Source organism: Acomys minous, assembly GCF_964271855.1.
Source record: "Acomys minous genome assembly, chromosome: 10".
In the NCBI taxonomy this organism is placed as follows: Eukaryota; Metazoa; Chordata; class Mammalia; order Rodentia; family Muridae; genus Acomys; species Acomys minous.
The window spans coordinates 35,219,313-35,237,078 of record NC_140491.1 but is presented as its reverse complement, the minus strand read 5'-3'; the positions used below and the strand labels follow the sequence as shown (position 1 = coordinate 35,237,078).

Here is a 17,766-nt window from a genome sequence, read left to right as displayed (position 1 = left end):
GGAGGAAGTGGAGCGGCCACCGAGACGAGACGGAGGCTGGGCTAGAGCGGCTAGGCCGGCTGAGCCGGGACCGGCGAGGGGCGGGGACTCGGGGCGGAGCCTCGGGAGCGGCGCGGGCTCAGGTGAGCGCTTCCCTGCGGTGCTGCTGGCTGTCGTCTAGATCTCTGGTGCGGAAGCTGCTCGAACCTTGGGGGCTCAGGTGGAATATCCTGAGGAGGTTCGGGATATCTTGCTAGGCTCTGGCCTCGGGCCAGGCTTGAGGCTGGGAGGGGCGCTGGAACTGGGGGTGAGTCGGGCGCCCGCCTCGGGGTGAAACTTGAGGGGCTTGAAGAAGGGGGCTCCGTAGCAGGTTCGAGGCCCGACTCTTCTGCAAGCCTCCCCCTCCTCCGGTGACCTTGGTCCAGTCTTTCTCTTCTTCTGCGACCGCAGCGGTGAAATGGAGGCAGGACGGTCCGCTGAGAGTTGGTACACATAGAGGTTCTGCTAAGAAACCCCAGCCTTCCTCTCTTCTCTCTTCCCCAGGACATTGTTAGTGGAACGTGAATCATGGCAGTGCCTAACAGTTGGAGTGACCTTGCCCGAGTCCCTTGCTTTGACGTTTCTTTAAAGATGTGATGGACTAAGCTCTCCTAATATCCTTGGTACTATTTTGGTGTTACCGATGCAGACAGAGAAACAAGGTCGTGGCCCTCTCACAAGTCCCTTTTAGGTATTGGGTGGAGAAAAGATCTTCAGAGGATTGGCTAAATCGCAGCCCAAGTTCCCTTTAATTCCTAAAGCACACTTCTGTTTGTTTTCCTCTTTTGGTAATTGGAGGAGTGATTTAATTGCGAGGGTTGGCACTCGCCTCTCAGCTGAACAACAACCAACCAGTGCCTTCAAGGTCCAAAACTGGAGAGCAGTTTTTAGGAAGCTTGACATTCTGCCTGTTTTGTTTGCGTTTCAATGGCAGGAAGGCGAGATGACTTCCCTGCGCCAAGGTTGGGACAGCTGAAGGAACCGCAAGACAAGATGAGAACCGCAAAGGTCTACAAACTCGTCATCCACAAGAAGGGCTTTGGGGGCAGTGGTCAGTATTGATTGACCTTTGGGGGTCGTGTAAGCTGGTTGAAGTTTTGATGTGCCCAACATAATGCCTTAAAAATTACCCATATCACAGCTGAGGCTCTATAGGTAAATGACTGAGGCAATACCAGTCAGTAATGGGGATGGGGTGTGGGGGTGGTGGTAGGGGGGTGGGGGGGTAATGAGAGCACAGGATCTTTGTGAAAAGCATTCACACTCAGATGTTGTGTGGTTGTGTTTTGAATGCAGGTCTTACCGTGTATCCTGGGCTCATTTGGAACTCACTGTGTAGCCCAGGCTGGCCTTGGACCCATTTGGAACTCACTGTGTAGCCCAGGCTGGCCTTGGACCCATTTGGAACTCACTGTGTAGCCCAGGCTGGCCTTGGACCCATTTGGAACTCACTGTGTAGCCCAGGCTGGCCTTGGACCCATTTGGAACTCACTGTGTAGCCCAGGCTGGCCTTGGACCCATTATCCTCCTGTCTGTGTATCTGGAAAGGCTCTACACACCTGACTTACTTTTCCTTTCTTTTTTTGTTTTGTTCTGTTCTGTTTTCCTCATGTGCAGTGCCAGGAATTTAACCCAAGGCCTCATACGTACTAGAAAAGCTCTCTACCACAGGGCTGTATCCAAGCCCAAACTAATTATTTTTTAAATGTTATTTACTTTAAAAATCAGAATTACTGACAGTGAAATGGTTTTGATTTCTTTTCTTTTTTCTTTTTCTTTTCTTCCTTTCTTTTTTTTTGTATTTTTATTTTTTTGGCTTTTCAAGACAGGGTTTCTCTGTGTAGCCTTGACTGTCCTGTACTTGGCTTTGGAGACCAGGCTGGCCTCGAACTCACAGCGATCCACCTGCTTCTGCCTCCCGAGTGCTAGGATTAAAGGTGTGCGCCACCACCACACGGCTTTGTCTTGTTTTTGAGACAGTCTTATAGCCCATCCTGGCTTTGAACACACCATATTCAAAGAATGATCTTGAGTTTCTGACCTTCCTTCATGTCCACAGGCTGGGATTTCAGGCATGTGCCCCCTCCTGGTTTTACGTGGTCCTGGATAAAGAATCCATGCTTTGTGCATGCTATCAAGCGCTCTACCAAGGAACAGCACCCCCCCCCCCCCCAGCCCTCAATGAGCCCCTTTTCACTTTAAATTATGTTTAGTATTTATTTATGCACACGTGCACACCTGTGTTATGTGGATGCTCTTGTGCGTGTGTGTGTGTGTAAGATAGGTCCTGTGTTATGTGGATGCTGTCTTGTGTGTGTGTGTGTGCGTGTGTGTAAGATAGGTCCTGTGTTATGTGGATGCTGTCTTTTGTGTGTGTGTGTGTGTGTGTGTGTGTGTGTGTGTGTGTGTAAGACAGGTATCAATCTTTAGTACTATTTTTTGTTTTGTTTTGGTCTGTCCTGTTTTTTGACAGGTTCTCACACTGTTTACTGGACTAGTTTGCTGTGCTGACCAGTCTCACCATGCTGGCTTTGAGCTTACAAGCTCCTCTGTCTTACAGAGATATTTGCCTACTAAATGCTAAGTGCTTGGATTAACAGCATATGCCATTGTGCCTGGCCACCTTGGTTTTTGTTTGTTTTTTTGAGACAGGGTCTCTCTGGGCTCATTATGTATTGATTTGGGGTTAATTTGCTACTTCCATGTTTGGAAACCTTTTGTTGTCAGATTATTGCCATCCTCACATTTAGTCACATCAATGCCATACGCAACTCACTATTTATGCAACTGGCCTAAACATTTATGAAGAATTGATACCTATTGAATAAACACAGATGTCGCTTCAGCAGAGAAAATAACAAGGGTACAGTGTGTATAGGTCTGTGTGTGTGTAGAAGACAAATGTAGCTTGGTGATATACAGACAGAGAGCCGTGAATATGACAAATCTCTCCTTCTCAAGGAATTTCTTTCTGTCTTTCTTTCTTTTTGGTTTTTTGAGACAGGGTTTCTCTGTGTAGCCCTGGCTGTCCTGGACTCACTTTGTAGACCAGGCCAGCCTTGAACTTACAGCGATCCCCCTGCCTCTGCCTCCCGAGTCTTTTTTTTTTTCAAGACAGGGTTTCTCAGTGTAACAGCTTTGTGGAACTCGCTCTATAGACCAGGCTGGCCTCGAACTCATAACGATCCGCTTGCCTCTGCCTCCCAAGTGCTGGGATTAAAGGTGTGCACCACTATCCGAGGAGTTCTTTTTTTATTTTTATTTTTAAAGATTTATTTACTATTATGTATACAGTGCTCTGTCTGCATGTAGATCTGCAGACCAGAAGAGGGCATCAGATTACACTATAGATGGTTATGAGCCACCATGTGGTTGCTGGGAGTTGAACTCAGGACCTTTGGAAGAACAGCCAGTGCTCTTAACCTCTGAGCCATTCTCTAGCCCTCTCAAGGAGTTCTATTTATTTATTTATTATTTATACAGTATTCTGCCTGTATGTGAGCCAGCAGATGAGAAGAGGGCACCAGATCTCATTATAGATGGTTGTGAGCCACCATGTGGTTGCTGGGAATTGAACTCAGGACCTCTGGAAGAACAGCCAGTGTTCTTAACCTCTGAGCCATCTCTCCAGCCCCTCAAGGAGTTCTTAACGTTATGAAATGATTAGCTAGCTGTAGTGGCTCATGCCTATGACACAGAACTTTCTAAGGCTGAGACAGGAGGATTGCTAAAAATTTGAGGCCAACCTGCTGCAGAATGATACAGTTTCAAAGCAAAGAAAAAGGAGCTAAGTCTGATGATGCACACCTTTAATCCCAGCACTCCAGAGGCAGAGGCAGAGGCTGGCAGATTTCTGTGACTTTGAGGCCAGCCTGGTCTACAAAATGAGTCCAGTGCAGCCAGGGCTGTTATACAGAGAAACCCTGTCTCAAAAATCAAAAACCAACCAACCAACCAAAAATAAATAAATAAATAAATAAATAAATAAATAAATAAAAAGAAAAGAAAAACAAAGGAAAGAGGGAGAGGAGAAAAAGAAGAGAAATGAAGCAAGTAAAATAGAATATGCTCAGAGAGCTTCATTTAGACAGTGGACATTCATAGGGGCTGCACACAGATTGCACCTAAAGTGGAACGTTCCAAATAGAAACGGAGACTTACAGTAATTAGGTCTTCACTATGTTGTTATAAAGAAAGAAAACCCCAAAGTTCGATTTTCTTTCTTTCTTTCTTTCCTCCTCCTCCTCCTCCTCCTTCTTTTCTTGAGACAGCATGGTTTCTTCTTACAGTCACAAATTGTCTTTCAGATGATGAGCTAGTCGTGAACCCTAAAGTGTTTCCTCACATCAAACTTGGAGACATTGTGGAGATTGCGCACCCCAATGATGAATACAGGTGAGCAATTCAAGGATTAAGAGAACTAGGCTCCCTGCTGACTTCAAATACTATTTCATGCTAGTCAGGGCCATGGAGTTAGGTCCCACCCATCTCAAAAAACAGCAAAAAATGCTCATGTCTAGGACTGAAGAGATGGCTCAGCAGTTAAGAGTTTGGTTCCCAGTCCCTATATGGCATGCCATAACCATCGTAATACCAGTTCCGGGGCTTCTGGTACTCTGGTCTAGCCTCCTGGGCACCAGGCATGCATGTGGAACACAGACTTACCTGCAGGGTAAAAAACACTCATACACAGAAAGAAAATGAAAAAAAAAATTAAAAGATTAAAAAAAATTGTGTGTATATCTGTGCATATGAGTACACATGCTCTCAGGTGGAGAGTCTCTGGGTCTGCAGTTATAGGCAGTTGTTGGCCACTTGAGGTGGATACTGGAAACCACACTTGGATCCTCTAGAAGACCAGCAAGTGCTCTTTAAACTCCTAAGCCATGTCTTCAGCCCCAACAGCACTTTGTCGTTTTATTTTTTTGATTTTTAGAGACAGGCTTTTTCTATGTAGTCCTGGTGATCCTGGACTTGCTTTATAGAGCAGGCTGGCCTCAAACTCACTGAGTTTCACCTCCATCTGCTTCCTGCAGCACATATTTTTAAAGTGAGCCATTCTCATTTTCAAGTTGAAGTAACAACTCTGGAAAGTTGTTGCTTTTGTTCATTTCCCTTCAAGCTAAGTGCAGTTTGTTTGTTTGTTTTTGATACAGGGTTTCTCTGTGTAGCCTTGGCTGTCCTGGAACTCACTCTGTGGACCAGGCTGGCCACAGACTCAGGAGATCTGTCGGCCTCACCCTCCTGAGTGCTGGGATTAAAGGCATGGGCCACCACTGCCCTGTTCAGTTTCTTTGTTTCGAATGGAGTGTTCTCTAGTTACAATGTGAACCACATTATTTGTCTGCACTTTGATGGGAGGTAGAGAAAGCTTGCTTCCTGCAGTCTCCCTCATCTTCCTTGTTTTCTTTTCTAGTCCTCTGCTTTTGCAAGTCAAGTCTCTTAAGGAAGATTTACAGAAAGGTAAGTATTACCTCTCTCTGGGATTTTTATAGTTACTGTCTGAGAAGAGGAGCTCAGGGACTGCATTTGCAGCCGCTGCCCCAGGAGCAATAGTTGATTATGTTTACTGGGGGGGGGGGGGCAGCTAGGTGAACTCCCAGACCCTAAGGCAGATATGAAGATTGCCAGAGTCTCATTTGTTAGTATGCTGTAGGCATTGCAGAAACTAAATTTAGAGCCAGAAAAAAAGGCCTTCGAATATAGGACGCTTTATATGTAATTCCAAAAAAATTGATGGCGAATTTTCTTTTCTTTTCTTTTTCTGAGACAAGGTTTCTCTGTGTAGCCTTGGCTGTCCTGGACTCGCTTTATAGACCAGGCTGGCCTCTAACTCACAGTGATCCACTTGCCTCTGCCTAAAGAAGTTTTTCACAAAATATTTAAGGGTTTTCCTGGATGAATGTGTTATCAGTGTCCTCTGGACTAGGGACTTCTAGATTCTTGCTTTCTTTTTTGAAAGAATGGATGAGTTGCATGCAAATGAAAAGGTAGCAAGGGAGTTTATTCAAAAAGGAAAGAGCTAGAGAGTAGGTAAGTTGTAAAAGGCAGAGCAAGCATGGAACTCCAAGTGCTTGGTTACTTCCCAGCACTTCCCTCTGTGGGATCTGGGGAAGAGTGTGGGTGCTTTTCTGTTTGGAGTGTTAAGTGTATGTTAGCATTAGGTTATGTGACTGCCCACTGAAAATGCCTTATTGCATATTGCATCTAATTTATTTAAAGAAATATTCATTTGTGTACTTTGTGTATATGGGTACTTTGTCTGCATGTACATCTGCACTCCAGAAGAGGGTATCAGACAGTTGTGAGCTACCATGTGGGCACTGGGAATTGAACTTGGGACCTTGAGAAGAGCAGTGAGTGCTCTTAGCCACTGAGCCATCTCTCCAGCCCCTGTATCTGACATTAATCATATGTTTACCCAGTCATACATAGGAATGGGGTGATAAATAGGGTATTTCCTTTCAAAGTTTTCTTTTCTTTTCTTTTTTTCTTTTTTTCTTTTTGGTTTTTCGAGACAGGGTTTCTCTGTGTTAGCCTTGGCTGTCCTGTATTTGCTTTGTAGACCAGGCTGGCCTGGAACTCACAGCGATCCGCCTGCCTCTGCCTCTTGAGTGCTGGGATTAAAGGCGTGCGCCACCACGCCCGGCTATAACTGAACTTTTATACCGTTAGAATAGGCATTTGAAAGGGAAGCCGGGGAGGTCACACTAAATTGTATACGGTTGCTACCAAATTTATTTTAGGCACTTAGCCACCACCAAAACAAACCCAAAGGCTCTGTGGCAGAAACAACTAGAAGAAGTGGCTTCCATCCTCTTCTGTAACTGTGTCTTCACCTATACCCAGTCTTTCCTTGCTCCCTGGTGTTCAGCCTGCTGTGCCCTCTTGTCTTCATGTTTTACTGTGCCCACATGTACACTTGTTTACATATATACATTTATTATTGCCTAGATTCTGCTTGAGAGAGAACATGTAGTATTTTATTTTCTTTCTGAGTCTGTGTTGCATGCCTACATTCATATTCCTAAATACCTAAGTACAGCCTGCTCAGTGTGTGTGCTGTTCCCTGAGTGCACATGACCTCAGGGATGAGTACTACTTGGCATTAGATAACCAAGTTTCCCCAGGCTCTCTCCCCTGCTCTCAGCCTTCCTCAGTTGCCTCTGGTTGAAGCCTTTCAAGCTTAGCACGTCCGTTGGTGTGCCATTGTTTAGGTGTCCATGTTTGTGAGACTTAGTAGGGGGAGCTCTTCTGACTCTTCCAGGAGACGCGGTCTCAAGTGAAGTTCCTGCTCTCCTGGCTCCTACAGCCTCTCTGCTCGCCCTTCTACGACGGTCCCAGAGCCTTAGGTGCGCGAACTGTGGTGTAGGTGTATCAGTTGGGCCTGGACATCACACAGCCTCGTTCTGTTCTCTGCACTGTGATCAGTTGTGGGTTTCTGCAATGTTCTCTTTGTGTGGACACACACCAGGCAGGATGCATGTGTGGAAGCCAGTTTCGGGGAGTCAGTCCTCTCGTTCTACTGTGTGGTTCCAGGGATTGAACCCAGGGTGTCAGGCGTGATGGCAGATGCCTTTATCACTGAACCAGCTTGCCAGCCAAATCATGGCTTTTATTGTGCCATTTCTATACATGTACATAATATATTTCTATACAATTCATTTCTTATAACCCTCGCTTGTCTCTCACGTCTGGTAATCCCCCTCCTCTTCCACAGTAGCTCCCCTTCTGTTTTTAGGTCTTTTTCTTTGTGTGTGACCAATTGAGTTTTCTTAGAGTTTTTACAGGGGCATAGAGAGGAGCACAGGCTCCTTACCCGGGCTATACCACTGGGGAAAATGTATTTTCTTCCCTCATCAACCATTAGCTGTGTACAAACCTGCAGGGATTCTGGGGCCTCCTTTCATGACAGGGTGTTGGCAGGCCCCATCTTGTGTAGGTAATCATAGCTACTGTGATTCAGACAATGAGATTGTCATTTGTATCCATCCCACGTTCCTCTGCCCACTTCTCTGGCTCTTCTTCTGTGTTGTTACATTCCCCGAGCCCTTTGCTGGGCAGGCAACAATCATTTGTTCTCAGTACTTTGATCAGTGTGAATCTCTGCAATCAATGCTGACCAATGCGGAAAGAAGGTTCTTTGGTCAAAGCTAACAGCAAAACTAATCTCGGTATGAACATAGTTATTTGGCCAGTTTCAGTGGTGTATGATTTTAATTCTGGGAGGTGGGGGAGTGGGCAGGAGATCCCGGGGAGTTAAGACCAGCTTGAGCTACAGAGCAAGGTTAAAGTTCTAGAGCAGTTTAGGATTGTTTAGTGAGACTGTTTCCAAAATCAATAACAAATTAATCAATAAACCAACCAGTAAATCATATCCATTTAGAAAGCAGTTTGAGACTGTGGTCTTACTACAAATGTACTCAGTCTAGTCTGATTTTGGAAGCTAAACTGGATTAGGCCTGTTTAGTACTTGGGTGAGGGAAGTCAGTTTGAAAGGCACATTGTAACCATTTAGTAAAACTGCAGCAGTGATTTCCAGTGTGAGATGTACAGCACAGGCCTGTAATCCCTGCACTCAGGCAGATTTCTGTGAGTTCGAGGCCAGCCTGGTCTACAAAGCGAGTCCAGGCCAGCCAAGGCTACACAGAGAAACTCTGTCTCAAAAAACAAACTACAGTAGTAGTTTCCGCACTACATTAGGCCTATGATCTCCCCCACCACAGGCTTTTGCCCAGGGTTCCAGTAGTAGAAATGAATCTCCTCCTCCTGTGTTGTGTCACGTTCACCCTGTAGTGGCCTTCTGTGATTGCGCCACTCTGGCCTCACCCCGCCTGCCTGGCCTGTGTTGTTGTGTATGGGACCCATAGCTGAGGAAGGCAGTTGATACCTCCCACCACTGCGAGGGCTGGTTAGCAAGGCAAGCTTCTAGCTCAGTTCTAGCCTGGCTTCTTTGTGTCCTGTGACTACAGTATGCCGTGCCTTCAAAATTAAGGTCTTACCTAGTTTTGGTGAGCAACCAACAGCAATGACAATTGTTTGTGTTGTTTTGAGAGTCTCTGGAATCTTCCATGGCCAGCAACTTGTAGGGGGATGTAGCTCACCTCTGCGATTTGAACTTTGCTTTTGTTGTTCCTCCTACCCCGGCTCAGGGCCTGTGCATATTAAGCAGGTTCTTTCCACTGACTTACATTCCTAGCCTTGATTGATTGATTGACAGGGCGTAAGTAGCCCGGGCGGTGCCAGGCTGGCCTGGAAGTCGCTGAGATCTTCCTGTCTGCCTCCCAGTGCTGGGATTAAAGGCATCTGCCACCACACCTGGCTCATGTTGTTTTTGTTTTAATGTTTTTGTTTTTTGTTTGTTTGTTTTCATTTTGGTAATAAGGTGTCATGGTCCAGGCTGAACTTGCTGTGTAGCTAGGATGACTTTGAATTTCTTTTCTTTTTTTTTCTTTTTTTAAGATTTATTTATTATGTATACAGACCTCGTTGTAGATGGTTGTGAGCCACCATGTGGTTTCTGGGAATTGAACTCATGACCTTTGGAAGAGCAGTCAGTATTCTTAACCTCAGAGCCATCTCTCCAGCCCAACTTTGAATTTCTGATTGTCCATCCTCCATCTCCAGAGTGCTGGAATCAAAGGCACTTACTGTTCCTTTTCGCGTGCCCCCGCCCCCTCCTCCCCGTAGCCCAGGCTGGCCTCAGATTCACTGTGTAATCCAGTCTGCCTTCCAAATCATGACAATCCTCATGTGTCAGTGTCAAAAGTAGTAAAACCCCACGTGTGTGTGTGTGTGTGTGTGTGTGTGTGTGTGTGTGTGCGTGCATACACATGTCTGATACTTGCCTATATGAGTATATGCCTACCCATGCCTGTATGTATAGAGATTAGAGGTTGATGTGAGGTGTCTTCCTTCTCCATCTTGATTTTTTTTGCTACAGTCTTTTTGTGGTTGTTTTGTTTTTGAGATAGGGCCTCAACTGTGTGATAGTAAATGTACAATCTTAGAACTCACTATATAGACTAGAGTAGCCTCGAACTCACAGAGATCCAGCGGCCTCTGCCTCCTGAGTGCTGCGAATAAAGGCGTGTACTACCATCCCTGGCAAGACAGTCTTTGATGAAGCCGGAGCTCACTGTTTTGGCTAGGCTTACTGACCACAGGCCCGCTTGTTTCTGAGTCCCCATGGCTAGTGTGCAGGTCTCTACTGCCATGCCTGCCTTTTACATGGCTGCTAAGCATCAGATTTCAGGTTCTCCCGCTCATGGAGTGAGCATTTTACTGATAACCATCTCTCTAGTCCCCCCAAGTGCAAGGTCTTAAGTGCTTGCCTCTTTCTCCCATATCTCTTCTCCTTTCTCCACCCTCTTGTCTCTCATTTTCTTCCTTCCCTCTACTCAAAACCTCAGGTGCTCATACATGCTAGGCATATTTACAACCACTGAGATACAGCACTTTTAATTTTATTTTACTTTGTGTATGGGTGTTTTGCGCATATGCATGTTTGTGTGCCATGTACATGCCTGTTGGACCCCCAGCAACTGGAGTTATAGGTGGCTGTGAACCACTGTAGGGTGCTGGGAACGCACCCTGGGTCCTCTGCAAGACCAACAATTTCTCTTAACCACCGAAGCCATCTCTCCAGCTCGGGCTCCCTTTTTTGAGGGAGAGGCTGACTAAGTAGCCTAGCTTGGCCTTTCAGTCCTCCTGCCTCAGGCTCCCAGATGCTGGAGTTGCAGGGGCAAGCCATAACACTAGCTGTTTCCATCACCTTAAATCAAGTTTAGTTCTTGGACTTGTTTCACCTGTAAAGTAGAGAATTGTTTAAAATTTAATCTCCTGGAAGACAAAGCCCATAGCAAATGACCAGTTGTATTAATTATTGAGTGTGTCCTGACTTCAAAATGTGTTAACTAATCCAGAATTTTTTTTTTTTTTTTCCTATTTCAGAAACTATCAGTGTGGACCAGACTGTGACACAAGTCTTCCGGCTAAGACCTTATCAAGATGTCTATGTGAATGTTGTAGACCCCAAGGCAAGTCTTTGTTTTGGACTTCAGTATCTTTTTATAGTGATTAGCACCTGTCCTCAAAGGTTAGGTTACTGTGGAAATGAAGGACTTAAGTGTAGTGTTAGACTGTTAAATATGTAGTCATATCTAGGTCATTTTGCTATAAATGGTATCTAGGCTGCTTTTAAATCCTCACTTTTGAAAGCTTGTCATATGAAAGGATGTATTTATACTTTTCTTTGTAATTGCTAATATTTTTACATATCCTATCCATTCTTTATTTTACCTATTTGAGTATTTGCCTACATGTATGTCTGTGCTCCACATGTGTGCCTGGTGCTCACAGAGGCCAGAAGAGGATGTTGGATTGCCCTAAAACTGGAATTACAGACAGTTGTGAGGCACCGTATGGGTGCTAGGAGTTGAACCCACGTCTTCTGGAAGACTCTTAACCTCTCAGCCATTTCTCCAGCCCCTCATATTTATTTTCTTTAAATGATTATTGTTTTTTAGACAGAGTTTTGCTATTTAGCTCAGTTGACACATGGAGCTAACCATATATAGCCCAGGCTGGCCTTGAACTGGCTGCAGTCCTCCATCTCGCTGTGTAGACCAGCTAACCTGGTCTCACACCAGCCGGGGCTACATAGTGGGACCTTTTCTGGGAATATAAGATACACCACCATACCTGGCTTTACATTTTCTTTTCTTTCTCTCTCTCTCTCTCTCTCTCTTTTGAGACAGGGTCTCACTATATGCATGTGGCTTTGAACTCACACAGATCCACTTGCCTCAGCCTTGCTGGTGCTGGGAGAAAAAGCATGTGCCACCACACCCAGATTTGCATTTTTATTTGTTAATTGATGCTTGATAGGCAAAATCATTGTGCATAGGTCATTATGTACATTCTATAGTGAAATAAATCAGACAGCTCCTCTGTCTGGAACCGCCCCCCCCCCCCCCCCCCCCCGCCCCAGCTCAATGTTATCTTTCAAGACTGAAATAAAAAGGCAAGGTTGCAAGTAGCTGTAGCTCCAGCTACCTACGCTGAGCCTGAGAGGCCCGCTTGAGCTCCGCAGTGTGAGGGCAGCATGGGCTGAGCCGTGTTAGTCCTCTGGTCATCCCTTTTCCTGGACAGCTGCCGTAGGTACGCTGCAGAATTGCCACAGGCATGTTTGAGTTGTCTCTGCTGTGGAGAATTGTGTCAGGTTCTGCTGTTGAGTGGTCTTCCAAAGGTTTTCTGCTTTGCTTTCTTTTCATGGTGGGTGGTCCTCATATTTTGACTGTCAAGTGTGGCAAAACAACACAGAAGTATGGTTATCCTCTTTTAGGATGTGACTCTTGACCTAGTGGAATTGACTTTTAAGGACCAGTACATTGGCCGTGGGGATATGTGGCGACTGAAGAAAAGTTTGGTAAGATACGACCTTTTACAAAACAGTATGTTGCCTTTTCTATGACAGATTGTCCTTGTTTGTCACATAAATTTAGAGTCATCAAAATAAGTTCTGATTCTTGGATCTGCAAATAGTTGCTGTAACCATTTGGCTATATCCTTTCCTGTTTTCTCTTTTGTTTGTTTATTTGATTTCTGTGTTTGTGGCTATTTTGCCACGTGCATGTATGCCTAGTACTTTCACCAGTCAGAAGAGGATGTTACAGACTGAGATGCCGTGTGGGTGCTGGGAAGTAAACCTGGATCCTTTGTAAGAGCAGCAGTGCTCTTAACCCTGGGGCCATCTCTGAACCCCATCCCCACCCCTACCCCATTTTTGAGAAGGGTCCCAGTATGTGGACTTGGCTGTCCTGGAACTTGCTTTGTAAAACGGGCTGCCCTTAAACTCACAGAGATACAACTGCCTCCTTGAGTGATGGGATTACAGGTATGCGCCACCATGCCCGGCATCATCTATTTATTTTTAGTGACCCTTTTCCATTAAAAAACCCCAGGCATGGTGATGCAGGCTTTTAATTCTAGCACTCAGGGAGGCAGAGGCAGGGGGATCTCTGTGAGTTCGCGGCCAGTCTGGTTTATAGAGGAGTCCAGAACAACCAGGGCTGTTAGACAGAGAAACGTTGTCTCAAAAAACAAACACAAGCCGGGTGTGGTGGCCCACGCATTTAATCCCAGCATTTGGGAGGCAGAGGCAGGCGTATCGCTGTGAGTTCGAGGCCAACCTGGTCTACAAAGCGAGTCCAGGACAGCCAAGGCTACATAGAGAGACCCTGTCTCGAAAAACCAAAACAAACAAACAAACAAACAAAAAACAAAAAAAAAAAAACCCCAAAAACCAAAAAAAAAAAAAACCAAACAAACACAAACAACAACAATATCAAAAGCCCAATTTGCTATTTTCATCCATCCCACCTCTTTTCTTTTTCCTCTTTCTCTCTCTTTTTCCTCTCCCTCCTTCTCCTTCTCTCTCTTCCTTCCTCCTCACCCCTTCTTTCCTCCTTCTGCATGGCTGCTGAGAGCTGATGCAAATAAACCTGCATTTATATATATTAAAAAAAAAAATTAAGCCGATCGTGGTGGCGCATGCCTCTAATCCCAGCACTCGGGAGGCAGAGGCAGGTGAATCGCTGTGAGTTCGAGGCCAGCTGGATTACAAAGTGAGTCCAGGACAGCCAAGGCTACACAGAGAAACCCTGTCTCAAAAAAAAAAGAAAAAGAAAAAAAAAAGACAGGGTTTCTCTGTGTAGCCTGGGCTGTCCTGGACTCGCTTTGTAGACCTGGCTGGCTGGCCTCGAACTCACAGTGATCCACCTGCCTCTGCCTCCCGAGTGCTGGGATTAAAGGCGTGCACCACCACGACTGGCTGAGAAACCCTGTCTTTAAAAAAAAGAAAGAAAGAAAGAAAGAAAGAAGCCCAATTCCCTTTATCCCAGCACTTGGGAGGCAGAAGCAGCTGGATCTCTGTGAGTTCAAGGCCAGCCTGGTCTATAGAGCAAGTTCTAGGACAGCCAGAGCTGTTACACAGTAAAACCCTGTCTCAAATAAATAAATAAATAAACAAATAAATAAATAATAAAATGTCCAATTCATCAGAACTGTGACCCAATACTGAAAATTTTTTACTATAGTTTTTATATATTATGAAGGAACAAATTATATATAGAATTTCTTTCTTTTTTAAACTAATTTTTATTTTTTATTTTTTTTAAGATTTATTTATTTATTATGTGTGCCTGTATGCCAGAAGAAGGCACCAGATCTCAGTCTAGATGGTTGTGAGCCACCATGTGGTTGCTGGGAATTGAACTCAGGACCTTTGGAAGAACAGCCAGTGCTCTTAACCTCTAAGCCACCTCTCCAGCCCTAAACTAATTTTTAAAAAGATTTATTTGTGTATCTATTTTTACATACATGAGATCTCTGCCTGCATATATATTACCTGCATGCCAGAAGAGGGCATCAGATCACATTATAGGTGGTTATGAGCCACCATGTGGGAGCTGGGAATTGAACTCAGGACCTCTGGAAGAGCAGCAAGTTCTCTTAACCACTGAGCCATCTCTCCAGCCCCCTATGTAGAATTTCTACACGATTTTAAGTTTTGTTTCCAGCTCTTTCAACGAGAGAGCACTACTCACCTTGAGGCCTTAGGTTTGACTTCTGGCACTGAAAAAAAAAATCAAGTGTAAAGATAACTTATACTACATTTAGTACATAAATGTAGAGGCCTATATAAAAATTGATGAAAATCAGTGTATTTCTCAGGCTACACTCACCGTCTGCCTGGTTTTACTGCTGTTCGTACTTGCTGACATCTCAAGCGCCTACCATCCTACAGTATCAGCAGCCTTCCGTGGATGGTAAAGCTGGCACTCCCTTGGTGCCTGGACTTCATTCTTGGAGGACATTGCTCTGTTTTGTTTGTGTCAACACAGGGTTTCTCTGTTGTGCAGCCCTAGCTGTCCTGGAGCTCACTCTGTAGACCAGGCTTGCCTCAAACTGACAGAGATCCATCTTGCCTCTGCTTCCTGAGTGCTGAGGCTAAGTGTGCCAGGCCTAGCATTTTGTTGTTGTTGTTGTTGGAGGTTTTAAAGGCAGGAGCCCTTTTGTGTGACTTCCATGGCCTGATGGCTTGAGTCCTTTCCTATTCTCTCTTCCCTTAGGTGAGCACCTGTGCCTACATCACTCAGAAAGTGGAATTTGCTGGCGTCAGGTAGGTATCACGGCATTCTGGACTTACTGGGCAGTAAGCAGAAGCAGGATCTAGTGCAGCAAGTCCGCTGTGGGAGAGCTCAAGTCGTGTGGGTCTCCGTACAGTAAAGCGCACGATGTTTCAAACGTTACACTGCTGTGAAGGAGCGAAGAAGTACCAAAGTACACGGTGACGATTTTAGGATTGCTTCCTGAGTTTGTGTTTTGAGATTTTGAGAGCTAGTCTCATGTAGCCAGATTTAAAAAAATAAAAGATTTATTTATTTATTTATTATGAATACAGTGCTCTGCCTGCTTGTGTACATGCAGGCTAGAAGAGGGCATCAGGTCACACTATAGATGGTTGGGAGCCACCATGTGGTTGCTGGGAATTGAACTCAGGACCTCTGGAGAAGCAGTCTGTGGCCCTTAACCTCTGAGCCATCTGTCTAGCCCCTAGCCAGATATTTTTATGTTAAGCAGAATAAACTAGACTTATACTGACAAATGCAGTGTTTTCTATCAATCACAGAAACTATGTTTCAGTGTGTGTATGCAAGTTATGAAACTAGGAAGGGGAACCATGAAAGCAGAAGAGAGCCTACCAAGCAGAGTGGGGACGAGGGATAGTGATGGTAATGGAGTACATGTGATAGAAGAGCTCAGAAAGTCACTCTGTGTGCCGTTTTAAAAATTAAGACTTGTCCTTCCTTCGGGGGGCAGAGGTAGGCAGATCTTCGTGGGTTTGAGGCCAGCCTGGTCTACAGAGCAAATTCCAGGACAGCCAGGGCTGTTACACAGAGAAACCCTGTCTCAAAAAACTGAGGGGGCGGGTGGAGGGAGGGGGCGGGTGGAGGGAGGGGGTGGGTGGCAAATAAACCAACCCCCCCCCCAACAAAAAACAAACAAATCGTCCAATAGTGACAGGCATGGTGATACTACTTAAGTTCGTGAAATTAGTGTCTCCATGTCACCTTGTCCTGCGTGTGGACTAAGCATTTAGTTTTCTGCATCTTGTGGGAAGTCATGTGTGCTTGCAGTTGCTTGTGGCATTCTTATCTCTCTTGACCTAGTAGAAAAGAGGGCTGTCTTGAAGCATAGGAGTAAGGGACTAGGTTGTCTCTTCGTGTGTTACTGCTTTGAGGCAGGAGCTTACTTACCCAGCCTGGCCTTGCGATTGACATCCACCTTCCCCCACTACCACGACAGGCTCAGTATGTGTTTGTTTAATAAAGTTAATAAAATAACTGTTCTGGAACTGAAGCTGTTAGCTCAGGGTTAGAGTACTTGCCTGATGTACATCACAAATTTAAAGCAACATCCACCACCAAAGAATACCAAGAACAGCCATAAACCCATTTCCTCGGGGATAATGTTTTTTTACTTATTTATCATTTATCCTTTATGATGTTTTTATGATGTTTTTCCCAAGAGCTCTAAAAGATAAGTACAGGGATAATTGCTAACCACATTTATTGCTTTTTTTTTTTCCCAGACAGGGTTTCTCTGTGTAGCCCTGCCTGTCCTAGACTCACTTTGTAGACCAGACTGGCCTTGAACTCAACAGAGAGCCACCTCCCTCTGCCTCCCTGAGTGCTGGGATTACTGATGTACACCACCGAGCCTGGCTTTTTTATTTTTATTTCTCTCTTTCTTTTTTTCTTTTTTCTTTTCTTTTTTGAGACAGAGGGTTGCTATGTAGGTCTTGTAGCCCCATGGCTGTCCTGTTCTGGAAATCCTATGTAGACTAGCTTAGCCTTGAACCCACAGAGATCTGGTTTCCTTTGTTTCCTGAGTGCTGGGATTAAAATCCTATATTAAAAACGGTATCTCAAGTGCTGGGATTACTGGTGGGTGCCACCACTCCCAAGCTCTGTGTCACTTTTGGGAACTGAACTCATGTCATCTGGTAAGGTACAAGGTTGATTGTTTATCCATGGATATTCTGCTAGTGACTCAGCTGCAGGTCCGGCTCAGACTAGTTATTCCCCAATGTGAACAGCTCTGCGCTGAGAGCCTTGCTTGTTATACTGCCCTGTCATCTTACACCCTGAAAATTTCTCAGAGGAGAGACACTTAGGTGGCACACTCCTGCAATCCAGCACCCAGCCGAGTGATGCAGGGGCATTCTATGTTCAAGAACAGCTTGGACTGTATAGAATAGAGTCAGAGTCTAGTCTGAGCCACATAGCCCTCTCAAAAAGAAAACAAACAACAGAAAGAGTATCAGAGGGAAAAGCACCAAATTGGAAAAAATTTACCAAGTTGCCATTAGGATTTTTTTGGGTTTTTTTGTTTTGTTTTTGCTTTTTGTTTTTGGTTATTTGAGACAGGGTTTCTCTGTGTAGCCTTGGCTGTCCTGGACTCGCTTTATAGACCAGGTTAGCTTCGAACTCACAGTGATCCCCCTACCTCTGCCTCCTGAGTGCTGGGATTAAAGCTGTGCGCCACCACGCCCGGCCGCCATTAGATTTTTAAAAAGTTATTTTGTGTGTGTGTGTGAGAGTGAAAACGAACAAGGGCGTGCATGTGCCACGTTCCATGGTGTTCTCCAGCCAGCTGGGCTGTGAGCTTCCAGCCGATTCT

At 45.2% G+C, this 17,766-nt stretch overlaps 1 protein-coding gene and 1 long non-coding RNA gene across 15 annotated transcripts in view; one reads left to right on the top strand and one right to left on the bottom strand.

Annotated features, from left to right (window-relative positions):
* DEPDC5 (DEP domain containing 5, GATOR1 subcomplex subunit) overlaps positions 1-17,766 on the top strand; it is a 119,526-nt gene continuing 101,760 nt past the window's right edge. For 9 of the 14 annotated variants that reach the window (XM_084799232.1, XM_084799230.1, XM_084799241.1 and 6 more), the window contains exons 1-7: positions 133-286; positions 953-1,069; positions 4,326-4,413; positions 5,435-5,481; positions 10,972-11,057; positions 12,365-12,448; positions 15,153-15,202. In XM_084799232.1, coding sequence (XP_084655358.1) covers positions 1,012-1,069; positions 4,326-4,413; positions 5,435-5,481; positions 10,972-11,057; positions 12,365-12,448; positions 15,153-15,202 — 413 coding nt within the window. In that variant the 5' untranslated portion in view covers positions 133-286; positions 953-1,011. Of the gene's footprint in view, positions 287-952; positions 1,070-4,325; positions 4,414-5,434; positions 5,482-10,971; positions 11,058-12,364; positions 12,449-15,152; positions 15,203-17,766 lie in introns of all 14 variants that reach the window. The other 5 variants (XM_084799229.1, XM_084799228.1, XM_084799234.1 and 2 more) reach the window with 4 other exon arrangements.
* Positions 11,493-15,963, bottom strand: LOC311607511. Its single transcript, XR_014782620.1, has 3 exons — positions 15,230-15,963; positions 14,628-14,655; positions 11,493-12,316 (listed from the first exon to the last, which is right to left on the bottom strand). It is a non-coding gene; the product is annotated as an uncharacterized lncRNA (long non-coding RNA).